The sequence below is a fragment of the Oxyura jamaicensis genome, chromosome 3 (assembly GCF_011077185.1).
Source record: "Oxyura jamaicensis isolate SHBP4307 breed ruddy duck chromosome 3, BPBGC_Ojam_1.0, whole genome shotgun sequence".
NCBI classification, from domain to species: Eukaryota; Metazoa; Chordata; class Aves; order Anseriformes; family Anatidae; genus Oxyura; species Oxyura jamaicensis.
The window spans coordinates 55,144,852-55,172,385 of NC_048895.1; the positions used below are offsets into that span (position 1 = coordinate 55,144,852).

Below are 27,534 nucleotides of genomic sequence, written 5' to 3' on the forward strand. Positions count from 1 at the left end.
CTTATCCATTTTGTATTTGAAATGGTGGGTGGAAGCTCTTCTTCACTCTTCCTGAACACGTAACATATTGCATTCCTCCTAGGCTGTAATAATCTACTTCCAGTTGAGTGATAATACTGTTTTTGCCTCTGTTTTTGGAAGACATTCTCCCACCTTTTTTCTGCTCATCAATTGAATAACCTGTCCTCCTCTATTCAGCTTTCTATTTCTCACGAGCTGTTTGAAATCTCTGCTAGGATTTCGTTTTTTTCGGATGTGTCTTTTGATTTTGTTAGAACTGAAACATACCATAATTTCTGCCACTGATTTTAGAAATTGCTGTATAATCCAAGAATACTTTAGAGTCTGTGATAGCCCTTCTACCAGCTTGCTTTACTGGTAATAATGGCCAAGTTCAAATAAATTGTAATGGTTCATATTAAAGTAAACAAAATCAATCCCACTGTGAGACATTACTTGCTCACAGATTTTAGTTTACCTCTTAGACCCTGTCACTTTTTGTTCCTCTGTCAACTTCTCTTGCACGGAACATCAAATAGGCCTGCATGTTTTCTTTTGAGATACATAATAAAATAAACAACTATGGCAGTTTGTAGATTCTTCTTGCTCACTACTCTGCACAAGTACTAACTGGACACAAATTTTCTCCAATGTCAGCTGTCTCTGAGTCAGCGGAAGCTGCTTTTAATGCCTACGCGCAAGAGACGCGAAGTCCGATGACTTCTGGCTTTTCCGAATCCAAGCAAATTAGATTTTGCTGCTTAGTCTTCATTCATCATATACATCTTTAATGGGTTGCAGTGACCTATTATGGCACCAGTTCAAACCCCTGACTGCTTTGATTTTAATTTATTTCCAGAATAGCAGGTTAATTGCAAGATGCATTCAAAGGAGGGTCCGGTCACTGACCTCTGATGGGGCTGGGGGCTGTTTTGTTATTTTCAGGTACTGTTTGGCACTGCTGATGGTCAGGTTATCGTCATGGACTGCCATGGCCGAATGCTGGCCCATGTGCTCCTTCATGAGTCAGATGGCATCCTCAGCATGTCCTGGAACTACCCCAGCTTCCTGGTGGAGGACAGCAGCGAGAGCGACACAGACTCTGACGACTATTCCCCACCGCAAGGTAGGACTGTTTGCAGGTCCTTCTGCTTCAGCTTTGCTGACGGTCATAAAGACATCTTGAACACCAGGGAGTGATCATGTTGTACTGTAACAGCAGGATGGCCAGGGTTCTAAGCTGGTGGAAGAGGAAAGACAGTGCATTCCTGTTGAGGTACAGTCAGGGATGGAACAGAATAGTGGTATAAGAGAGTGGGTTCATCCCCAGCTCTGCCAGTAGCCCCGCTGTATGACTTGCTCTGAGTCATACCTCGTCTGTGCTGCTTTGCCTCCAATTGTGCAAATGAGGTAACAGCACAAAACTCTTAAGTTTTTAGTGAGGGCAATTGAAAAACGCTAGATAAGGACACATCAGGTGTCACTGATAAGCAGACATGATGTATTTCAGTGGTTCGTATATACAGAGGTAGTCAGAGGACAGTCAAAAAGGTGAATGCATTATTATATCAATTTGTGTGCAAAGACACCCGTACTAGACGTGGGAGAAGGTGCTACATCTTTAAAGAAATACTATGAAGCGGAGTTAATGCTTATAATTATAGTCCCATCCTTGATAGTCCTGACATAAAGAGCTCAGTAAATTTCCAAGAATAATGGAAATAAAAATATTTCCTGCAACTACATGTGGTAGAAAGAGGAGAACTTGAACTGTCTGGAGTTACTAATTCCCATGCCTCAGAGCACATTGCCAGTTTGGTAGTCAGGAAGAAATCCTTCCTGACCCGTAAGTATAAAACTCAGTGTATGGCAGGTTTTGATTTTAAACTATTTGGAAATCATAAATAGCAAAGACCTAGCAGGTCTGGGATAGGATATGTCATTGCTCCTTTCATCCCCGTCCTTCTCAGTCTAAGCAATGATAATAATGCTTTTTGTAAATGTTGATTATTCTATAAGATGTAGGTAAGCTGTGTCTGTGTTCCAGTATATGATGTCTGAACTAAATTGAGGGCTATTATATCAGTGATTGTACTGAATCATGGAAAATTTGAATACATCATTGCTATAAATGATTCTGAACATGCGTCTCACATCTGAACCACTGAATTGAGAACTCAGTTTTTGCAGTTTTAGCTCTAATTTGGGTTCAGTCCAAAAATGTATCTTTTCCAGAATCACCTGTATATATGTCAATATAATAAACATATGTATTTAATAAATACTGGTAGAAGATAATGTGATCATCTGAAAAAAAATGTTAGCATCTTTTGGCCTGAGGTTTGTTTTGGCTTTCATGTCTCACTTTTGGTGAGATTTGTTACCTTAGAAGAAAAGAAACAAATTTCCAGGTTTCCAAGCAAGCTTCTAATGCAAGACCAGGAACAACATTAAATAGTCCTTTTATTGTGTTTTTAAAATCCAGTTGGGGGATGGTGATGTTGCAGAGTACACAGATGAGAACTTAAATGATCCAAATGTGCTAGCTTTTTCTGAGTCAGTCAGGGGGTGGGTGTACTCGTTAGAAGCCTACAAGTCTACTTTTAATGATTACCCAAACATGATGTGTTTTCTTTAGAGCAGATGCAGCATAAACCTCTCAAAGGTGACAAGCCTTTGACTCACACAGAAGTGTAGGAAGGACTGCAAGTTTGATGTTTTTTTTTCTTACCAAACTATATACACACATGGAGCTGCTAATTACTAGATATCATTCTCTGAAGTGCTTTTTGATCATCTCCTTTGCAAGTTCAGGAAGCAATATTACTTTTAAGTGTCTGTGCTATTTCTGATGACTGAAAAGGTGCTGGTCAGGCCTTGTGAGCACTTTATCAGGGGCCAGCAGCATCTCCTGTCAAATACTAAAAAAAAATGAGTTAAATAGTGAATGCTGCAGATGGTGATACTGGTCATTAGGTATTTGAACAAATGAATTTTGGTGAATACTGTAAAGTAAGCTCAGAGGAGCAGAGACTTTCTAGAAATAGTTTGGAAAGTTAAGTTCTCCATTTGAGCTCATCTGCACCTTTGAGTGCATTGGATCCTGTTGTGAAGGATGGCATGCAATTTTTTATGCTGCTGCCTAGCTCTTAACATTTAAAATACGGTAATTTGTGAAAGGTCAGTATGTTCTCCTTGAAGCTCTTACAAAGTCTCTAGTGACTTCAGGAGTCCCCAGCACTTGCCCAAGCAGAAAATTTATGTAACAAGTAGCTTTTAGAGTGATTATACTGTTTATTATGCTGTCTTTCAACTTTGGGTCAAAGGAAACCTTCCAAAGCACCAGCTTTCAATTTGGGAAGCTCACAGTGAAAAAATATGGAAAAACCACCTTTATGCAGCATTACGGAAGATCCATAAATCCATTTGGATTTGCTGTAGTGAAAATGCAAAAAGAAAAAAATGTTGGGATTTCACAAAAAACAGACAAACAGACTAGCTACACGTGCTTTTGCTTACAGACATTACGGAAATAAGCAGGTGAAGTTTGAGGCTTGGAACCATTCCTGATGAGGACAAGCTTAATTAACAGTGTCTCTCAACCTGGATGTAATTACTTTAGTTGTTCACTTTTTGCTCACTCCAGAGCCTTGTTTTTGCAGATGGACCAGCCGCATATCCGGTCCCGGTGCAGAACACCAAACCACTACTGACTGTCAGCTTCACGTCAGGAGACATCAGTTTAATGAACAATTACGATGACCTCTCTCCTACTATCATCCACTCAGGGTTGAAAGGTACAAAGGGAAGACATCTCACCCCCTTCCTATGCTCTGTTTTACTTGTACTTTTAATTACATGTGTATAGGTTATGTTTTTCTGTTCATCTCCCTTAACCCAGGAGCTCTTAATCACCCAGAGCTCCGCTGTTGGTGTTGCCGTTATCAGCACTGACACCTGCTGGTGTAAGAGCAGCGCTTGGTTAATAGATTTTTTTGTATTTGGAAAAATGTTTAAATTTTTGAGATAGTGTTTTTATGGGAGCTCTCTACAGCAAATTGATCTGATTGTCTTTTTTTCAGCTGAATGTGCTAATAAGTTTACTCTTGCTTTTATGAATGGCCCTTTTATGTAACACTTTGTTTATACTTTTAATTCACATTGTCTCTTCCCATGCTTTTAGTATCCAGGTATGAATCACAACACTCTTTTGAATCTCTTACAAATTTGGAAACTTTCTAAAATTATTGATTATAAAGAGGCAAGTTATGCTGAAAGAAGGAAAATTCCACTGCTTATTACTATACCATCTTGCTAAGTGATATGTGTGAATGTTTGTAAGATCAGCATTCCATATAAAATCTTCAATTTACATTGAAATCTTTCCTGTTCTTACCTATCAAAAAGTCCCTTACCTTGCCAGCACCCTCAGTAAAATTCATAGTGTTTTGCCTGCAGAGAAGTTTTAATTGACTAAGGCACATAATTGAATGCATAAATATGGGCTCCATTGATTCTTTTTGATCGCTACAGGTAAATTAGTTTTATATTAGATGCAAAAAAAAGGAAATCTAAATTGTCAGAGTAAACCGTTAGCTTTTCTGTAATTGTACAGTATTGGTAAAAAGTTATGCTAATTCCAGCACAGTAGTTTATGGGTGATCAGCTATTCAGGGGAGTCTTTTAAGAGGTAAAAAAATCACCTTTGGGAATTCTGTCCCACTCCTGCTTCCATCTGTCCCAACATAAGAAGCATGTGCCTGGCAAAAGGTAGCTTTGTGAGGCAACCCTATGGTCCAGAAAACTTCTTCAGCCAGAAAGGCTGCTTAAAGTCTGGGAAAATCGGAAGCGATTTAGAGAAGCTCTTATGATATCCACCTGTGTGCCCAGCATCACTATAGAATTATAGTAAATCAGGTAAGTGGTCTTGAGTTGGCATCTAGTCTGTGCTTCTGGCTGGAAGCAGTAGGAGAAACTTGTTCACTGTTTAGAGCTGGGGAGCTCCTACTTGCTGAGGATGTCTGTCTTGCTTCACTAATGGAAAAAGATCCCTTAATTACATCACCTTCCACTAGCAAAATATTAGTGCGCAAGCCACAGTAGAAATATTTTTATAGACTGTAAACTTGACTGCATCATCAACATCAGTAGAGGAAGAATGTGCAACATCTTGCTGGATTGGCAGCACGTGTGAGACAGAGAGAGAGAAAGGTGTTTGGGTTATCACTGTCTTGTTTTGAAGCTAACCATTGCATGATGAAAAGTATTTTACATATAGTTATTATATGGACATACAGATTTTCTCTACCTTCTTATCAAAATTGTTGTCAAGCAATTGTCATTTTGCTGGTTATTATCACATGTAAGAATGTGCAACCCACCCAGCACAGGGCCTCCATCCTCTCCAGCCACTTGGAGCTCAGCTAAGACTGAATGAGCTTCAGTGTTGTATGTGAGTCAATTCATGTGTTTCTGTCTGTAATCTGTAAGTATTGCATTGTGGTCTCTGTAGCAGATGCCCTTGTCTTTATGGGCTGCTGCAGGCTACCAAATGTATTTTTAAAGCAGGCAGCTATAAAACTCTTTCATGCAATACCGATATAATTTTGCTCTTCTACTAGCTTTGCATAGCTGTCATTTTACTGGCAATATTCACATTAAATTGATGTATGAAAGCTTTTGCTGTTGGGTGAGAATTTGATTACCCAAATACAGGTTCTTCTCTTCATCCAGCTTAAACACTCCTGGAAGTTTTGTCTAGTCTAGCGGAGGTCTTGAACTGTTCAGCTGTATGCTTTCTTTTTTCATACTTTTTAACTCAGTGATGCTCAGTGCTACCTACTGAAATACATCTGCTAGGTGTACTAGTTAGCAGCAACTGCTACTTGCGAAGCTATTGCACATTTGGAGTGCTCTCTGTTAAAGGTTTGTTAATATTCGTACCTGTGATGGTTGGCAAGTAGCTTTGAGGGATGACTATGATCCACTGATTCATTTGCAGATCAGTACCCTAGATGAAACCTCCACCTGATTACTAATCTCAACGCTTGCACTGAGACCTGGTTATGAGTTGAGCTATTTTATCTCAAGGTTAAGTAGTCTAAGACCCCATTGGTGGTGCAACATGCTGTGGAGTCACTCCATCCCAAGGGAATGCTGTGGACCACATCTGGTTCTGCTGTGCCTTTGCAGCAGCCTTGCTCTAGGAGTTTGGAGAGAGAGAGAAAATTGGTGGACACAATCATCCTTCCTCTTTCTCTTGCTATGGGGATCAATGGAAAGTTTTACTTGAAGACAGTTAGCCAAACGAGTTTGCCTTGTTTCACTTTGGTAGTTGTGTACTTAAGCTAATTATCACAAGTAGAGTTGATCTGCTTGCCCTACTGATTTCTAAAATAACTATCATCAAACTCTGAGAAAGATGGATTAAATCCCGTGTAGATTACTTAGAGGGCCAAGGACCAAGAGGAAAAGAGGCATACAATGCCTAGCCTTGAAAAAAATATCTTGAGAAACATGTGTCTAGCTTCTGATATATACAGAAGCATAATTCCCATGAGAAATATCAGAAAGTTGAAATAATACAAAACCATTTTAAATTGCACATAAAAGTCCCTGAAAATGACAAGTTGACAACTTGAAACAATTTTGAGATCCTTCCTGCCAACTCTTATTTCTCTCCTGCTTCTTCATTTGAAGACAGCTTCTCGCCCACAAGTGTCTTCAAAGGTTCTTGGCAGATTGAGCATCCCAGAGCACAAAAGTTTTGTCTTTACCATCACTTTGTCACAGCACAAAATAGCTGCCTTTCACCTCCAGTTTAAGAGTAAAAGGGTTTAAAGACTAGCTCAGTATTCCTTGCACATGCAAATCTGCATTTGAAACACAAGCAGAAACACAAAATACTGTTTTGGTGCTCTTGTTGAAGTGTGACAAAGAGCTGCAGGATATAACGGTTTGAAATTAGCATCCCCATATTAAGCTGTGGGCGTTCCTCATTATGAGGAGCCTGTAGGAGAAGTAACTGATATGTATATTCATATTCATGTGTATGAGATTCTAAGCAATCCCTGGGTGCTTCTGGCAAACTTCTGTTAGACAAAGGAGTAGATTTTCAGAAGTCGTGTCAAATGAAAAGCTATGACTTGGAGGCCATATGAATTTATGGACAAAAATCCAAGTCTTTCAAGTTTGATGTTACAAAACTTGGGTTATATTATAAGTTAAATTCACAGAGTGAGAATATGAAGTATTGCTAAATATGCTGCTTTTTTTGTACTGTAGGCTTCTCCAGACAAATAGTATTTGCTGCTCCCTTAGTCAGTGAGGTTATTTATCTGGGCATTAAATTGATTTCACTTATTTAGCCCAAAGTTATACACATTGTATCTTCCACACCAGTTTTAACATCACAAATTCTTGTACTTAATGTATTTAGGAACAACAACTGACTTACATTCTATACTCACTATAGAGATAGAGAAATTAGTGGGTTTTTACACATTTTTTTGCAATCCCCAAAATAAAAAGGAAGAAGCATTCTCAGAAGTGCATATACAGCATATTTGCTACTATTTTGATGAAAAAGATTTAGGTTTTTAAGTATTCAAGTAACCTCTGAGAGTATAATATAGATTCTCAAATCACTTTTGTGCATCTGAAAACACTGTTCCTATTGATTCTAATAATTGGTTACTGCAAACTATCTTTGCTCTTTCAGATGTGGTGGTCCAGTGGTGTACGCAAGGAGACCTACTTGCAGTAGCAGGGATGGAGAAGCAGTGTCAGCTTGTTGAACTTAGCAATGGCTCCCTGTTGAAAAGCGCTCTTGTCAAGTTCTACAACGTGCGCGGGGAACATATCTACACTCTGGAGACACCTGTGCAGGTAGGAGTTTTTTTTAAAGTCAGTTCTTAATGCTTTGCTGACATGCTTTTTCCACATTGGCTTTTAGGTGTAGACCTGCAATATGAAAAGGATTGCAAAATGCCCTTAGTGCATTGCAAAACACAGTATATATATAAAAGCACTGTAAATAATTATTTGCTTTCCAGTAGATATCCAAGAGTACACCTGATTCTAAAGCTAGGTAGGTATTGTATGATATGAAATAAGAAACACTCTGTTTCCTAAAACCGTTGGGCAATGAGTGGACAAGATAGAAAAGGGAAATTTGGTAATTTCACAGGTAAATGAGTGAGGACAAAAGTCTAAATAACTTGCTTGAAGCTGTAGCAGTGCCAAGAAGTGGACTAAAATATTCCAAGTCCAGTATCAGTACCACAAGGTTATTCTCTCTTTGTTAGTGCTATAATTTTCTAATGTATAGTCAGTTGATCTGATGCAATATTTTACCTGTTATGGCATCAGATGGAGAAGGGTGAATTAGGAAGTCTTGTTTCTGTTCCCACTGACTGTACAGATTTTCACTGTAACCTTGGTCATGTTACTTGACAAGCAAATGTCAACATGTGTGTTGCTCAGGAGCACAACATGCTTCATAAGTCCTCACTGATGCTTGAAAACACAGCTGAACATCATTCTACAGTTTTTTTCCTTTTTTTTTTTCAGAATAGAGACGACTCCGTCCTGATTTCTGACTGTTACTAGTGAAACTTAATTTATAATAACTTTGAAATCCAGAAGTGTCAAAAAATGTTAGATATTTTTACTTAATTATGATTAATGATGTAACGATCTATTACTGTTTCCTTTTCAGTACCGTGATCTGAGATGGATACAAAAGGATGACACAGTAAACCAGTTGCTGAGTTTTTGTGTTTACTTGCATTTAGCATTAATCTGTGCTTATTAGTATTAGTGCTCTAATTTAGATAGAATTCTCTTGTTCTATAATGTGTAAAATTATGTTGTGTAAAGCTAACCTAAATATGTGCAAAGATATCTAATGCTGATTTAGGTATCTAGAAGACTTACCCATACACACAGTTTTATTGTTGTAAATGTAGCCCTTTAAGCAAAGTATCACAGCCCTATCCTCCGTGGATCACTTCTGGAGAAAACATATTTATACCAGTGCAGCTCATTCGCAGACCAGGTTAAAAACAAACTGTATCCTGTTACTTTAGTTCTAGGATACAGTATGTCCATGGTAGCTGTTGAACTGGTATAACACTTCAGTGTTGAGCCGTGAAATCAAGTTGCTGTTTGAGCAGTGGAGTGGATGGGGACAGGTTGCCTTAAGATTTACATCTTTCCAGGCTCACCTCTTACTGTTCTCGCCCTCAATGTGTTCGCAATAACCTCAAATTCTCTTTTGCTTCAGTGCTTTCATTTCCGCTAGTTCTTCCAACATCCCTTCATTTCATATTTTTCAGCTCTTCTCCTTTCCATTCTATTTATAAGCACGTATTGTGGCTGGTGTGAGAGGTAATTATTCTGCCACTAAATGAGTACTCATAGGACAAACTGGCAGGTCATACAGAACAGGTAACTGCACCATAATGCAGTATGTCTCATAGTGAAAATAATTAACCAGAGCTCCTCTGCCTTTCCAGCTGCCAATTTTCACTGAAATTTTAGCAGTATTTTATTATCATGGAGATTTCCCTCTCTTTTTCGACTTCTGATGACAGCCTACAGCTTCAGAGGTTACTAAGCAAGGATGGAAGTGAAAGATAGGGAGATGGAAACCACCAATTAATATCACAATCACGGAGTCTCATTTCCTTAGGAAACCAGGCTAAAAATAACAATCAAACTCACATATTTATGTTAATTTAAAAACTATGTGCATAAACCTGCCTAAAATTAAAGCCAGTCCTCTCCTGTCATTAGTCAATGTTTATTCTATTTAGTGCACTTAAATTCATATTTACTGAGCTGCAGGAGGAAGTGAGAGGGTCTTTCAGAAAGACACCTGTCTCTGCTTGTGTGGACTTTATGCTTCTGTATATTTGAATGGTGGTCTAACAATATTATCACCTAAATAATAGGTATGCTAAAACATTGTGAAGTGTTCAGTCTACTAACAGAACCAGATAAAGACTGCTGTTGCAAAAATATTGCTAGTAACTTCCGTTGTTCTGTACATCTGTTCCAAAGATGTATGTGCAAAGATGACAGTGAGTCAGTGGTCCCAGTGATTTTTCTGATGACAAAGTCATCACAGTAAATTCATTAGTTTTCTATAATATGGCAATCAGCCTTGTAATGGGATTTCATAAAATTCATCACTGGTTATTGAAAGCAAATGGAAAAGAATTTCCACATCTCAAACTATTCTATTAAAACTGTTTCTTCTGAAGCAAGCAAATGTGTGACTGGAAAAGCACATTTATTCCAAATGAGCATTGTTCTGAATATAAAGGTCAAAGAAAGTAAAGCAACAACAAATGTAGAAAATAGGGGATTACTGGTGCAAAACTATGTGGTACTCTGTCCCAATCCTTTGATAAAGCAGATGTCTGAAATTTTTATCAGTAAGATATACTCAGCTATCTCTGTTTCTGGTGTTCGTCTTTCCTGTGTATCTTGGTAGGACATTCAGGAAACAAGAAATTTTATTGAATTGTTTATAGCAAAAGTCAATCTATAGCTGATGTGGGATTTATATGCAACTTGGCCGGTATGTGACATAGCATAAAGTCACTGCAAACCCCAATGCAGAATAGATTAGGGTACTGCAGTTTACTGATCCCAGTGATGACTGTTGTCATGGTTCCCTTAGAGGTGTTTTATATGCCACTTTCTCCTCCAGCTTTAATAATGTTTTTGACATCCTCCATATCATTTGATTAACTCTCTTAAGCACCTTCAGTGTAGGATTTTACAGTTCATAAACCCAGTTTGCTGACTATAAAACCCTAGGTAGGAAAATTGCACTTGTTTAGAGGTATCCAAATGGACACTGAAAAATAATATTCATAAACAGAATCACAGAATAGTCTAGGTTGGAAGAGACCTCCAAGATCACCGAGTCCAACCTCCGACCTAACGCTAACAAATCTTCCACTAAACCATATCCCAAAGCTCTACATCCCTAAGCTCTACATCTACATCTAAAGAATGATAGAGTTAGCATATTGTAACTGTCTCTAGTTCTCTGCACTGGGGCTTCAGCCTGCCACCCTGACATTCTGAAAATATATATATATATGCAAAATATAGTGCAACTAACTGAAAAAGCATTGCTATAATTTAGGCAAATGAAGAAACTCAGCTACACTGAGTCAAACTGCTTTGAACTGTGAAAGAATGATCAAAAAATTCCTGAAGTCCCTTCAGAAAATCACACCAGACTTTTATCAGAAGCAATTATATCAAAAGCAGATCCATACCATGACTCCCAAAAGTCAATACTGATTATTTATTTTCTACAAAGAGCATATCTTAAAAGTTGCTGATCAGCTGATAACTATTCAAAAGTATACTAGCAATTTCTGTAAATCTTAGTACTTACTGTTCTCGTCCTTGTGCATACAAACATCAACCTGATGAACTAAAAATGTGCCCAGTTGTTTTAGGTGACTTTTTTTTTTTCATGTTCCTGCTTTCCCAGCATTTAAAACTGTTATTAAAACTGCAGGCTGCCCTGCTGGTTGTAATTTTTATTTATTTATTTATTTATTTTTTATTGGAAGAATGTTTATTTCTTATGCTATTTGTTAAATCCTCATAACTTTTTCCTGGCAATAAGCAGGGATGGGAATAATGGTAATAGGCCTCATTCAACGCTGTGTCACAGTCTTGCTAAAATTGTTTCTTGGAAATGCTGCAATTGAGTTCTGTCACTTCAGAATTTCTCATCTGATGTGCAAAGAGGGTTATTTACTGTATCAATGAACCATACCCACTGTCATAAAATTCACTTCTGAGGGGATACGCCTACTTCATGTCTTCCTATTTGGACTTCAAACTCAGGAGTCTCCTGCAGGACCACTTAAAAATTGACTATCTACTGACTTCACCAAACGTGTGAAGTTATTCTGTCTGATGATTCACATTTTTCCTTATATTTCAGTTTCTTCGTTGTTTTTTATGATTTTCTTTCTTGCATGTCCCAAAGAGGACCAGGGGAAGAAGACTGTGGATTTAGAAACCCTGATACTGATCTCATCTATACGTTTATAATCCTAGAGTAAATTTACATTAGGTTATGATTTTGTACTGCTGTGTAAGTGCTGTATGAACAGATTAGACCTAAAGTGCAAAGAAGAAGAAAGATAAGAGTGAGGTGAGCTCAGCATGTTCCAGAATCAGATGTTGTACAGACATCAAGATATGATTCAGAAAAGCTGTAGTCACATTCTTCTCAAAGTAATACTTTTAAGCCCTAATCCAAAGTTTTGTACCAAAGGCTACATTTTTATGGGAGAAGGTCTGGGTAGTCTTTGAGAAGACCCACTTGCGCTAACCATGCTGCTGTCAGCAGAAGCCCTCGTGACATTTCATGGACTGCTAGCGTGCTGGAAATGTCCTGGCATCTGTACAGCTAGATTTAAGACAGTGTGCTTCTGCAGAAATCTGATAATTGTGTAGAATCTGTTTTACTAAGGTCTGAGAAGGAAGGTGCAATTTTAGGTTAAATTCAGATCAAAAGGACTTTGAGAGAAGAGGCTCCCTTTTATGTTACCCAGCTGAGCTGACCTTGCTTACTTTGTCTTCATCTATTTCACATACAGTGTTCAGGGTTGTTGCTTCTGAATTAACGTTCTTTCATTTTCTATTGCCTGAAGTTAATCCTATTTAGTTATCATTGGATGACACCAAAGTTCCAAAGAGTTTATTTACAGAAGTAAAAGAGTTACAGGATGAACACCAAGAGCAACAGCTTAGAACTACCTGACGTAACAATTCTTTGGGATATCAATAAGGACCTTAACGTTTTCTGTATAGGCCATAAGATCATTTCTGACTGCTACACAAATGGGTCATGATCAGGACTGCAAAATACAGCCTGTCTTTCTATACTTGGTTAGGTACAGCTTCATTCTGCTCGGATGGAATCTCATAGTTATATTGAAATCTAAATAACAACAGCAACAAAAGCCCCTGTAGAAACAAAGGATATAAGGAGCACCTGCGAATCAAACAAGAGTTTGCTGCATGAAAAAAATCATGTAAGGCCACAGCATTCCTGACCACGTCATAGTCTTTATTGCTTTTATCACCATCACTTCTCTTGCTAGTTAATATTATTCCCACTGTAAATAAGGGTAACAGAAGAATGAAGATGTTAAATTACTTTCCAACTCTACAACTTTCTAACTTTCTCCAACTTTACAACTCTGTCCTTGAACTCTACAACAGTACAGAGATGTGCACACAAAATTCAGAAGAGCCAGGTGGGCACTGTAACCTTTGCACCTTCTGGATTGTCTGAAAAAAAAACGGTGAGAAAGGCAAAATATTAATCTCCACAACAGCAAGGTATAGTGAGAGAAAGCAGACAGTGTATGTTAGGGTTTTTACTTGTACATACCATTCAGTAGATACCATTTTGCAGCTGGATTTTTTCTCCTGAGAAAAATCCCAGTCTTTGCTGGACTTTCTGCCTTGGAATACTGTTTTTGTTTATCTCATTACCAGTGGGACTTCCAGTTGTAGTAGTCAAGGAACTAGTGCAAGCATCAAACAAGCCACATAGCTCAGGATTTCTCAGCTGAAGGAACAGCTTGAGCAGTGTTGTCTTTGACTGAATTGTGTACAAGTGATGACAAGTAGATATACTGTGTTTCCTCCTGTAAGAGAGACAGATGAATGGCATAGAGTAAATGTATCTGACTTTTATACCCACTCGAAATAATGGAAATAAATGTGTGCTTTATAAGGAACAATACTTTTGCTTCGGACATGGCAGATCAATTGCTTTTCCTCTGCATAGTTTAGAGTTATTAGCTGAAGCCAGCTAATAACTGACTTGCAGTAGTAATTGATTCGTATCCATGTCCTTTAAGGGAAAGAGTGGGAAACCTAGTTATTGAGAAATATTATTGGAACAGTACATTTAAAGGTCAAGTCAGATCTGGCATTTGGGTGATCTTTTATTTCCCCAGGCCTTTAATCATGAGCTAATTTTCTCTGAACCTCACCGTAAGTCCTAGACCTTCCCTGAAAATGAACTGTTGCTGAATATTAGACTTGAGGAGTACTGAGGGACTGACCATTCTGTAGAAAAAGAAAGCAAGGCCTGCCTGGGGAATCAGTACGCAAAGGCAAACCAGTATTTTACATGCGCCACTTGATGAGACTGAGTATATAAAGGTTAAAATGTGAGGTATGTGGGCAGACTAAATATACAAATGGAAGAGGGGAAATGTCATGATTTACAAACAGTTCTTCCCTTGTACGTATTATATCTTTATCTGTTTAATATCTTTATCTATGACAGGTACAGTGGGATTGAGTGCACCCTCAGCAAGTTTGCAGAGGCTACCAAGCTGCAGGGTGCAGTCAATACAAGAGAAGGAAGGGATGCCATCCAAAGGGACCTGGGCAAGCTAAATAAGTGGGCCCACGTGAACCTAATGAGGTTCAACAAGTCCAAGTGCAAGGTGCTGCACCTGGGTCGGGGCAGTCCCAGACGTAAGGACAGACTGGGAGAAGAACTCACAGAGAGCAGCCCTGCTGGGAAGGACCTGGGGGTTCTGGTGGACAAAAAGCTCGACATGAGCCAGCAGTGTGTGCTTACAGCCCAGAAGGCCAACTGTATCCTGGACTGCATCAACAGAGGGGTGGGCAGAAGGTCAAGGGAGGTGATAGTGTCCCTTTGCTCTGCCCTTGTGAGGCCCCACTTGGAGTGCTGCGTCCAGGTCTGGGGCCCCCAGCACAAGAAGGGTGTGGAGCTGTTAAAACAGGTCCAGAGGAGGAGATGATTAGAGAGCTGAAGAACCTCTCCTGTGCAGAACGGCGAAGAGAGCAGGGGCTGTTCAGCCTGTAGAAGAGGAAACTCTGGGGAGACATCATTCCCGCCTTTCAGTACTTAAAGGGGGTTTATAAAATAGATGTGGAGGGACTTTTTGCACAGACAGTTAATTACAGAAGAAGGGGGAACAGTTTTAAACTAAAAGAGAGAAGATTTAGATTAGATGTCACCACCCTCTTTACTCAGAGGGTGGTGAGGCCTCACCACCCTCTTTACTCAGAGGGTGGTGAGGCCCCAGCACAGGTTGCCCAGAGAAGCTGTGGATGCCCCATCCCTGGAGGTGTTCAAGGCCAGGCTGGATGGGGCTTTGGGCAACCTGGTCTGGTGGGAGGTGTCCCTGCCTGTGGCATGGGAGTTGAAACTACTTGATCTTTAAGGTTGCTTCAAATCCAGGCCATTCTAAGATTCTACATGTGTGCGTATTTAAACATGCACCCACTCATGCATATATTATTTACATAAAAATGCATGCACATACATAAAAAATACCTAAATAATGTGGTCATGCATTCAGAAGTTAGAAGGTGAGTGAGTTATGGTTGCCTATTGGGAAACTGAGATGAAATCATGCAGTGAGACAATGTCTTTTGGCTTCTGGCTTTCTAACTGTTCCTCATCTCCACAGTGCTTTATTGCCAAAGGTCCCACGCAGCATTTCAAAGCTACTGAAAAAAATTCTCCTTGGGAATATGTTTAAGATTGTACAGGTTTTTGCACTGATAACTCTCTTGTATCTCTGCTCTTCCCTGCATGCTGTGTTAACCTGAGAGAAGTGGTTTCATTTGATTCAGATAACTGGATGAGAAGAGGGCTATCTTGGCGTATTTTATTATGTTACAATAGCTGAAATGCTAGACTTCATGGTAGGGCTGTCTGGGTGTGGTGTATTTAATTATGATAGCTGGGATATTAGACATCATAATCTCTTCTGGCATTAAACTTTATGCAAGCAATAAACGTTTTTCTGCTAAGTCACACATTTGTTTTTTCCTTCACCTTATTTATAGGTAAGCTTTGCTTGATCCAGTGTGACCAGAGGGATGTGGTTTGGTTCCCACAGTAACTATCAGGCAGGTAGTTCTGCCCATGCTGGAAGACAGTCCTTGAGGAAATCGGGGTCACTTCTTCTAGTAACTTCCTCAGGCTGTTGTACACTGTAAGCGGCAGGTAGCTAACTTTTGTCAGTGCCTTTCCAATCATATTTGTTTTGCAAGCAGCATGAACTGTCTCATTACTGCCAGGCAGTAGGAGGGTTGAGCACACTCTCAAATAATGAAAATACCCATCAGTAGGGACATTTTATGTGATCACTCATTGAATCTGAGACTCTGTCCCACAAATTATGGTTATGACAAGCTATGTAATAATTATTGATGGTACATGAAGGATTTCTCAATTCTTTTGAAGTTCTCCACTACAAAATGCCTTCAGCAATTACTGTGAAAATCACAATGTTCACATGTTGTTGCTTTTCATTTGAATATCAGTCAGCCTGAAGGTTTCTGCCCCCATAGAACTGTTTGTAGCGTTGTCTCTGAAGCTCTTTATTCCTCCCACTTTAAAACCAATATTTTCTTTGAAATTTAAATCTAGGATAAGATGACGTAGCAGGGAAGATCTTTTTTTTCTGAAAAAGTTCTGTCATCCAGTCCTTTATCTTGATGATAGACATCAATGTCATTCTGTGCAACTGCAGTTTGCTTTATATCATTCACAGAAAAAAAAAAAAAAATCTTGTGCTTGTTTCTCATCTTTAAGCATTTTGAATTTGTAAACTAGATTAGTAACTTCTAACTAGATTAGTAACTTCTGGGTTAATCCAAACCATGTATCTGGGTACCATATTACTGGAGAGGAGTGGGTAAAAGTTACTACTGATGGTGCCTTGACTTTTATCTTTGTAGTTAATACTTGTTTGCTGCATTATGATAGTCTGAAGAGACCCTGACCTTTCAGTAAATACAGTTCATAATTAGCTAAAGAATATGTTCACTTAAACTTTTGAATGCCAAGGACTGTGAAAAGAAGGGAGCCCTTCATGGGAAGTAGTAAACCTTTTGCAGTTCACCAGTTACAGCCCGCTGGACAGTATTCTTCATGGAGTGAGCATTTCTTCCTCTCACTATATATATACTACACTATATATATATATATGTATATACACACTATATATATATGGTATAGAGATAGCAGCTGTGGGATTGAGATTCCATAGGGCATGTGTATATATGCAAGTAAAGAGTTTTGCAACACAGAAGGCAGGAGATGACATGTGGCTGCAGCCACATGTTCCAGAAGGGCAAAAATAATAGTGGTAGTGCTATAAGAGGTCACAACACACCAGTGCTGTGCATGAGGAAGACGGGTTTTAGCATGTTAGTTTAGAAAACTTCTTGTGAACACAAGTAGCTTTCTGGGAAAGAGCTCAGAGATGTTTGTGGAACAGCTTTACTCACGAGGATCATCTTGCACCCCAAAGCACAAGTTTACTCATGTTACAGAATCACACAGAATCATACAATTGTAGGGGTTGGAAGGGACCTCTGGAGATCATTGAGCCGAACCTCCCTGCTAAAAGCAGGTTCCCATAGCTCTTAAGAGCTGGTGTTCATTAGATTATCCAGTCTGTTCAGTTTTTAGTCAGGCTGTTATTGAGACCTGCAATAAAATCCTTTTAGTGGTTCTAAATATGCACACAACTCACTATTATCATGTGAATGCTTCATATTCATTCAGCAGGGAATGATGTGCAAAGGAAGGTTTGAATTGATTTTTGGTATATGGCTCTGAGTTCTGACACTTTGTACCAATCACCTCTGACTCTATTTCTGTGTTTAAAGCCACAAACTTAGACATTTTTCCATGCAGACAAACAGGAGACAAAAAGGTCATTCTTCATTTTGCCCATGGTGGTGTTTCACAGTTCACTTCCTCTGGGAATGGTTCAAAAAAGACATTGCGTGGCAGAAGACTCAGTGCAACACAAGCAAACCAATGGGATTTTGTTCACTAGTCTACTAATTGTCTCTGGGCATGTAGTTTGAATTTCAGTTGTAAACTATGAGCCATTACCAGGGAATGAAGATTGAGTAGATGACTGAAAAAACAACCTGGATGGGGCCTCAAAGGATCCTGCTTTTTAACACTGTGTGACTTTTAAGTCACATGTCCTCGTAGTGCCTCATTTTCCTCATCTGGGTGATGAAATTGATAGACAATTCCTTGTGTGAAGCGCTTCAGGATTGTGAGTAAAAAGCATGATATAAATGTCAACAGCTGTTACCAATAATTGCAGATGTTTACGTTTAAGTTTCTGGAAGATGAAAGGGATCACAGATGGTGCTGAACTTGTATGAACACTTGCTGCACAATTGTTTGGGTGAAAGTATATGATCTTTTCAAGTTATGCCCTCTTCCTCTTCATGCAGCGTCCCATCATCTCGATCTGCTGGGGTCACAGGGATTCACGCCTGCTGATGGCTTCTGGACCGGCGTTATACGTTGTCAGAGTAGAGCACAGGGTCTCCAGTCTGCAGCTCCTGTGCCAGCAGACCATCGCTAGCTGTCTGCGGGATGACAAAGATATCAGCAAGCTGACCCTGCCTCCTCGGCTCTGCTCATACCTCACCACTGCCTTCACACCAACAATCAAGGTGAAAGGAAAGAAGCATATGTATGTGTGGAAAAGGAGTGGGTTGCTTCATTTTCTTCCCCCATGCTGCTCCTAAGTGACACAGGATAAAATCCTGGCTCCACATAATTATGATAAAAAAGCTTGAATAAGGTTAATTCCTCTGCTCTTCAATGACATCATGGATCAGTGTGGTGCCTACTAAAATCCGAAAATCAGGGCTCACACCCTGATCTGTCCTAAACCTTGTGGATGGCCTTTCCGAAGACACAATATGCTGTGTCCCAAGGGTACAATATGCTGTTGACTCATGCAGACTACCAAAGAAGCTCATGCCAATGATAGTACTGTGTCACAGTTTAGGAGAGATTCACAGTCACAAAACTGTTGCCTCCCTGCATGTTACATGAGTCCTTAAGACCCGTGGCTGCCCAAATATCTCTACTGACAATGAGTTCTGCTAACTTTACTGTTCCAGAAGTGCTATGGGAAAATGAAGCAGATATTATGCCTTTTGCTGTACATTAGCAGAGCTGCTTGCAGAGCCATCTGCTCAACCCCATTTTTTCATATTTTTGCCCTCAGGCACATCTCAGGAGTTCAGAACTCTTTATCACAGCCTGTAAACCAGAGCATTAGCTAGTAAATGGCCTACATTCAAATATGAATTTTGCGTTATGTATTTTTTGTGCATGTATTACAGCATTTTCTTTGAGTTTCAGGTCCTTGTTAAAACAATATAGATCTAGAATAACTAATTTGAAATCTGTGTAGTTGGCCAAGCTTAAATGAGACCAAATTATGCCTATAATATAATGATTCAACACAGTTCCATTTGTGTACTGCTAATCAGGACAATTTATGCAACTGTGAAACATTCCACTTGTCAAAGAAGAATAAATACCTTACTGTAACCATGACTCCTTGATCTCCAAAGATACAGAGCATTCAGTAGAATAGTGGTAAAGAAACACACATTACTAGTATTTGTGTCGTAGAGGCTGTATTGTCTTAGACAAAAGCAGTTTAGTTGTTTTAGGACTGAACTCTTCATGGATCAATAGAGCCTGCTGGAAAGCAGGGCAAAGTAACCCACCTTGAGCTTTGGGCTCATATTTCTCAACACAGCATGCAAAAAGGCCCTCATCAAAGATGGGTCATGTACTTGGAAAAGAATGGGATGATAGAAGAGGTACAGGTTTTTTCCAGAGCTGACAGCGTCGTAGCATAGTGGCATAGCATGAACCAGTACTAACTAGGAATGGGAACAAGAGTTGCTAAGTTCACGTGGGGGGACAGCAAGAGGCAAGATACTCTGACTTTGACCTGTTGACCACATTACCCAAGTTAAAACAGAAGTTTGTGATAGAGCTGGGACTTCAATACAGGTTTGTTGTCTAATTCAATTCTCCAAGCACAAGTCCTACCTTTCTCTTTGATGTAATTAGTTTTAGTTTTGTAGTTTTGAGCTGCTTTTAACCTAACTAAATAATATACAGCACTTCTGTCTTGCATGTGGGTCTTGCATATCTCATACAATAACCTGTACTAATCTTGAGCTGCCAAGTTAGAAGTGGATTCAAATTCAGTTAGTCATGTCAGGATTAAGTTGCCACAGACAAAAAAAACAATAACCTATAGGAAACTTTCTCTTTCCTTCCTTCATTTAATTAAGCCTCCTATCCCAGACCCAAACAATATGAGAGATTTTGTCAGCTACCCAACAGCTGGCAATGAACGGCTTCACTGCACAATGAAGCGGACAGAAGATGACCCAGAGGTCGGTGGTCCATGTTATACTCTGTACTTGGAATATCTTGGGGGACTGGTGCCCATCCTCAAAGGACGTCGTATCAGCAAGTTGCGGCCAGAGTTTGTCATCATGGATCCTAAAACAGATGGAAAAGCAGGTAGAAGTGAATTGTAGCTCTATAAAAATTATTTAGAGAGACAGACCTTAGATATTAAAACCTCAAGAGTTAAGGAAAATCTGTATATGCAATATGGAAGCTAGCATCTGATTTTTATTTTTTTGATGGGAAAAAGTTCAAGCTCAAGCCTCTCAAATTACACTGTACTGTCTTCTGTTTTACAAAAGGGAACTTCCTGTATTTTGAATAGAGAATAATAGATTGCTAATTAGCAGAAAATATTCTTTAGTCTTAATTTTGAAGTAATTTGAATGCAATTCACCCATCTGAATCATGTGCACTTGAGTTCAGACCATTGGAAACTTGGACTTTATACAAGGCAAGGTGAAGAACAGTTAATTATGTCTGTATAGTTTTATCTTGTCTACTGCCTGTGGATTGGACTTATGCTTCTGATGACTGATAGTTGTAATTGATATCAGTTTTCTGAAGCAGCACTTACATTTTCTGGGGCCTGTCTTGATAGATGAAATCTATGGAAACAGCTTGATTTCCACTGTGATTGACAGCTGCAACTGCTCTGACTCCAGCGATATCGAACTGAGTGATGACTGGGCAGCAAAAAAGTCCCCCAAAATCAGTCGAGCTAGCAAATCACCCAAACTCCCCAGGTAATCATTGCTTGGATATTTCATCATCTTTTTTTTCCAAGTTTTCTTCCTTTCCTTTTTTTTTTCTTCCTTTTTTTTTTTTTTTTTTTTTCCTTTCTTTAAACAGTGTCTTAACACCTCAGAAAGTTAAAAGTGAACTCCTTTGGGCAGGTAGGAGCGGTTGGGTCCTCTGCAGTGTGCAGGTCTGCAGTGATTTCAGAAACTGGTGTTGAGGTGCACTTTGGGGAAAGTTGTGGGGCAGAAAATTATGGGAAACAATAGGCACCATTCTTCCCCAGCAGTCTCAAGGAAAAGCTTTATGAACTCTCCAACCACTGCCTTTGCTGTATATGAACTCTTGCCACCATGGAATATTTCCTCCTTTAGATAGTCCACTTTTTTTAATGCACTCTATGCTTAGAATCCCCAGCCTAATTAGAGCCTGTACTTCCTTAGGGATATTTTCAAGTTCAAAAATCCACACAATCGATCCTGACCTAGGTGGCACTGCTGATGTGGCAAGCTTACAAGGAAGACTCAGCAAACTTCCTCCTAAACATTGGGTTGACAAGGCTCTGTAACGATATGCAAAACAAGTTTCTAAGCTATTTTTTGGTCTGGTTGCTTTCCTGCCAGCTCTTCATATTTATTATGTGTGTAGACAGAATCCCCACCTGCACAGCCTCACTGATGTCCATGATGGTTCTCACAGGCACTGATGTCTGTCTGACAGCTTTGTGTTGCAGGATTGTGGCACTGATGCCTTCTAGCTGCAGCTTTTCCAAAGACTTTATAGCATGAGACTGTCTTAGAATGAAGCAAAGGAAATGCATCCCTTTATATGTGAATGTAACGTGTAAAATACCAAAGTTTTATTTCAGTAGTCCTTGACAGAAGACCCACCAATTCCTGAGCCTAAAACAGAAATAGTTCAGGGAAAGGAAGAATCTTGTTGTCTTGGTTTTCTAAGAGTGTACTTTTCAAATATAACTTTTGTTCTTTATTTTTGCCACCAGTGAGCTTTTTCGGTTGCATGATCCCTTTTTCGTGGCTCCCTTTGTATATCATGAGCTAGGAGTAACTTTTGGCTTAGAGTGAGAGCACTGATGAAGTTTGTGGAGCCTTGGTTTGCTGTGCTGTTGCAGAGATCTGCCAGCTCAAGTGTCGTGTTTCCATTTCTTGAGACTTTGCTCAACGTTTGCAGAGCTGAAGTAATTCAGCCGTACGCCTTTTTATGGATTAGTGGAGGATATATTGCATCTGGTAAAACTGCTGTAAGCTTCGTTAAATGAATCTGAAGGCACCCGATCTGAGTTACTGCAAATGTGTTGGGCTTTTTATGTCTTCAAAATTTGAACCATAACTCTCCATCCTCTAGACTATGCAGTCTTCATCCATCACCTAGAGAACACCATACCAGTTGTCTTCATTCCATTTTTGTTTTCCAATACATGGATTTTTTCCATTTTTGCATGTCAATTGATGATTCTAATTATTGCTTTATATGCAGAATCAATATAGAAGCTCGCAAGTCTCCTAAGATGTCACGAGCCGCGCAGGAGATATCAAGATCACCAAGGTTACCAATAAGAAAACCTTCTATTGGTTCACCAAGCCTAACCCGAAGAGAGTTTCCTTTAGAAGATATTACTCAGGTACTGTGTGCATTGTTACCAGACCTGAGCCCAAATGCATCGCTTTCCAGAGGCAGCAAGCTCTGATATAGATCAGGGATCGCCAATAATTGTTTCATTTAATTACAGCTACTAGATGGAACACCTATAGAATCACACGTTCTAAATGCTCATTGATGGTCTAAAGTATCATTGGAGTATCAAGCGTTGTTTGATAAGTCTTTCCCCAATTACTTCTGCCAATGTGAATCCATGTGAGAGATTTTATTCTAGTTGATGTTGATGGCTGTTTGAAAGTATATGTGAAAGCGTTTTTTACTCAGTTTTTGCAGAGTTGTCCTAATGCCACCATAGTTCTCTGCTTTGCAAGGATTCTGCAGAGACAGGGAAATGATTGCTCTACAGGGCCAAATGTTCTCTGTTTCATAATTGCTTGGAACAGCCTTAATTGGAAGGAAGGCGAGAAATTAGCATTTTGTGTTCTTTGGGTTGTTCACATTCTGTGGGTAAACGAAACTTAGCAGCCTGTAAAACTGTCTGGGTTACTCATTTCATTAATACCAATCTGAATTCTTTTCATTTTATTTTCTGTTGTTTCAGTTGTTTTTTTCCATTCTGTCATTTCACTTTTCCTTCATACTAAAACGTCCTCGGTCAGTTACATAGTAGTGGTAGATAAAACCAAGTCCTTTGAATAGCACAGGAGAGCAAAAGCTTAGATCCTCTTCCTGATGCTGATGGCATAACTCTTGGACTTTAAAATTTCTTAATCTTTTGTAGCCGTAATTTGATTACCATGGAAGCAGTGGTTTGGGAAACTGCTTTGCAAGCTCATTGTGAATTCATTTGTATCTTATTTATTGTGCTGTAAACTGTTTTTTAAGCATAGAACCAAAGGGCAGGCAGTATTTCTTTCTGATATACAAAATAGCTGGACTCTTATTATGTGGGAGAAGCAAGAATCTGAAAACAGTCTTATTCTCACTAAGCAGCTATCATGTTCTTCTGTACTTCAACAGCTTTAAGTAGCCTATATGATTGTTGACATAAGTTCTGATGGTGTTCAGATATCAAAATGAGGCTTCTTAATGCCTGGGTATAATAGTTGCTACAAAGACACTTTAGGCTGTTTCAATAAAATAAAAGAAGCTGCAATTGTATTATCACTTGCAATATCTTTACTGCTCTGCAGGCTTTTATTAGAACTTCCTGCAGATTTTATCAGGTGAAAAAGATCTTGTTTTTTCTTTGCAGCACAACTACCTTGCTCAGGTCACATCTAACATCTGGGGAACCAAATTTAAAATTGTGGGTTTGGCTGCTTTCCTACCAACGAACCTTGGTGCAGGTAAAAGTAAATTCTTTTGATTTTTTGCATATCAATGTTTCTAACACATAACAAATTTATGCTGTATGATTCTTTTTAGGTGATCAGAGGTCTTCTGTAACAAAGCAGTTATTTTCTGTGACAGTAGGAATTAGATTTTACAAATTTTCACTGTAGCTAAAAGAGATTCAAATCTATAAATACAATAACAAGTTGAAGACGTTAAAAGTCTCAGCTATAAAGAACAGATTAAAAGTCCAGACCTTAATTTTTACAGTGTATTTGAACAACAACAACAAAAAATAAAGAATAAAATTTTTGCAAGACTGTAAAAATCACAGGGTTTTAGTTACTGTAATAGAAGTATTTTTAAAAATATTTGTTTTTTGTAGTCATTTAGCTGCTAACTATACCAAAGTAATGTAAAAACTCTTACAGGATCGTGCTCAAGATTCTTCAAACCAATGCATAGTGTATTCACAGAGTTCTCCTGGTGGATCATCAGTAAACTAGATAGCCTTCATTAAAAGTAACAATTGTTGTCTCTTGACCTTTTCCTGAGTTGGCCTTTTCTCCCTTGATAGTCCTGTTGAAAGGAGAAAGGCTAAGCAAAGAACAGGGTACCACCTAGAATTAGTAGCAGAACTGAGCTCTGAATTGAAATACTAATGTAATTATAGGAGTTTTAAGAGTTCTTTGGAAAATATATTTGTTCCTGAGTTGAATTATGTACTTAGGTCAGGACTACATAATGGTGCCCTGGATGCAGAATTAGTTGAACAGATATCTTCTGTGTCTGTACTGACTACCATCAGACAAGAGATGGAGTCTCAGCTCCTGGCAAGACAACCCTCTCTGACCCGGCCTCCAAGCAAAGGTTGTCCTCAGGATGTTGTCACACTGGGGTCAACCAGTGTTACTACTATAGGGCAGTGGCACTCGCTATTTACTAAAGTGTTACGCAAACTCTCAGGTTAATTCCAGCCACTCTGTTTTTCAAGTCATCTATCACTTTGTGACATCCACATTTCCAATAATTGTCAAAAGATAGTGTAAGAGTGACCCTACTGTGCCAGACCAGATGTCTTTCTAATTTAATTTTCTCTCAGTATCAGTGACAAATACTTATGGAAGGAGTGTGGAGTAGGTAAATGTGGGTGAAGTAAGTGTGTAGAGGTATTTCCTTCAGATATTCTCCCAGTCTCCAAGGCTTAGGTCCCAGGGACTTCCTGAGCCAGGAGGGGTTCCTTTGTATGTGATAACAGGAGGAAATTATTCACTCAGAGGGTGGTGAGGCACTGGCACAGGTTGCCCAGAGAAGCTGTGGATGCCCCATCCCTGGAGGTGTTCAGAACCAGGTTGGACGGGACCCTGAGCAACCTGATCTAGTGGGTGGTATCCCAGCCTATGGCAGGGGGGTTGGAACTAGGTGGTCTTCAAGGTCCCTTCCAACCGGAGCCATTCTATGATTCTATCATTCTGTGGTAGCCCTCAGCAGATTTCCTTTCGCAGACTTCTCACATTTTCCCAAGTTCATATAAGTGTGTATAATCCTGTGGTCAAGAGTTCCAAAAGTAGAATGGAAGAAATATTTTCCTTTCCTAAATATAGATGCAAATACAGGATGAAGTAATTTGTTATTTCCACAGCTTATTTAACTGAAGAGAGGTTGCCTCTGTTTAAGGAGAAATAGCTGAAAGAAACAATCCTTTTTATCCTGTTTATACAAAAATAACATTACATAGTGATTTGGTTAAGAATGGCCCATACATGCATTTGTTCATAAATAAATTGTATAAAAATAGTCATAACCCTTCTATCTGCTTTGAATTATTTCTCTCTCTTAGCTTCAGATGCTCTTTGTGTGACAGATTTTTTTTTTTTATTTTGTTTCTTGTTATACTCTGTCTCCAGTAATATATAAAACCAGTTTGCTGCATCTTCAGCCCAGACAGATGACAATATATCTCCCAGAAGTGCGGAAGATTTCAATGGACTACATTAACCTGCCTGTCTTTAATCCAAATGTTTTCAGTGAAGATGAAGATGATTTACCGGGTAAGGAAGAACTGGAGGTCTTTCAAATTATGGGTTAAGGTAGCTGGAGGACAGATCATTTGTGTCACTAGCTCCCTCTGGTAAATACACAAATCAAAATCTCTTACTCTGATGGAGTCCTGTAGAGTAGAATTAGAACAAGGCTCGTAGGTGTTACGGACATTGTTCTTATAAAAATACATGGAAAGTATAATCCACATAGTGATTCGAAGTTTCAAGTTCATTGACACATTAATCATCTTGTGTTTAGTTCACTAAGAATTCTCTGTAGATTGAAGCCTTGCATTCCCCATCTTTGTAGATCAGAATTATGTTGTGTCAGAAGCCCGGAAGGGTTGTTCTTGTGACCTGATGGCATCAAAGCACAATCTGCTGACAGGAGCCTGGGGAGGTTCCTGACTTACCCAGCCACATTTTGAGATGTGTTAAAAGCCCATTTGGATTTTTATCTGTAGCAAGTCTTACAGAGAGGCTAAAATAGTATATTGTATAAACAGGGGGGGGTCAGGAAGGAATTTCTAATTTCTCTGAGGTGTAAGGTAGCTGAACATTCAAGCAGTGCAGGCAAGGCTTGGTTGTAGGTGATATGGGTGTGACAGATATGTGTGGGGTGATGAGAGTGTGGACTAAAAGTACTGAAGACCTTCTCCAATCAAAAAAATAAAATAAAATCATGCAAATAAGATGAATGCATAATTTCCAAAAAGTTAATTTAATACAGTTTCAGAATTCTCACATCAATGAGGGATTCCTGTTTCTCAAGTCACATTTCTTTGGAACTATAGGAGTGGCCTTCATGGACAACCAGTACTCTTTAAGGGGGAAGAAGTGTGAGCACAGCAAAGCAGTTCCAACCTTGAGCTAAAATCTAATGAAATAAATAGAAATTCTCACATTATTTTGGACCATCATTTTGACTGCTGAAAGCACCCAAGCTTGTGACCAACCCAAGCATCATAGTAGTTCTCTGATTTTTTTAAAGAAATACTCATGTGCTTAAAAGGAAGCCCATTCCATAAGAATTTTCCTCTTCTGGCCACTTTTTTCTTTGAAGTTTCTTCTGAACATTCATTTCTGACTTGACTACTTAAATTTTAAAACCTTTTGGAGTTATCCTGTCTTAAAGCATGTATATAACGGAAGAAAGTGCCTTATACTAACAGGAAAAATATATTGCAGTGTAGATGATGATTACATAACAGATTTAAAACAAGTAAACCACAACAAGAACAAAAATAGTAGAAAGCTGCTCTTGGGCAGTGGAATTTATTAGTGAAGTACTCTTGGGACAGGTGCTTTTTAATGTAGTCAGGAAAGACTTGGCAAGGCAAACGGACAGCGAATTGATTTAACTTGCAAATTATGCAAACAAATCAATTAAAAACCATTGGAGAAATGAAAAAAACGTTGGATTTAAGCACATTGGGATATTATGCAACACCATCACAAATGAGGTGTTGTTTGGATAGGCACTTA

General features: G+C 39.0%; 1 protein-coding gene across 1 annotated transcript in view; it reads left to right on the plus strand.

Annotated features, from left to right (window-relative positions):
• The window catches only part of TULP4 (TUB like protein 4), a 156,326-nt gene that overhangs the window by 114,710 nt on the left and 14,082 nt on the right, over positions 1-27,534 (plus strand). Inside the window, exons 5-13 of the mRNA XM_035320030.1 lie at positions 946-1,126; positions 3,663-3,797; positions 7,721-7,887; positions 18,316-18,540; positions 20,194-20,428; positions 20,916-21,060; positions 22,550-22,694; positions 23,928-24,021; positions 25,915-26,058. Coding sequence (XP_035175921.1) covers positions 946-1,126; positions 3,663-3,797; positions 7,721-7,887; positions 18,316-18,540; positions 20,194-20,428; positions 20,916-21,060; positions 22,550-22,694; positions 23,928-24,021; positions 25,915-26,058 — 1,471 coding nt within the window. The remainder of the gene's footprint in view (positions 1-945; positions 1,127-3,662; positions 3,798-7,720; positions 7,888-18,315; positions 18,541-20,193; positions 20,429-20,915; positions 21,061-22,549; positions 22,695-23,927; positions 24,022-25,914; positions 26,059-27,534) is intronic.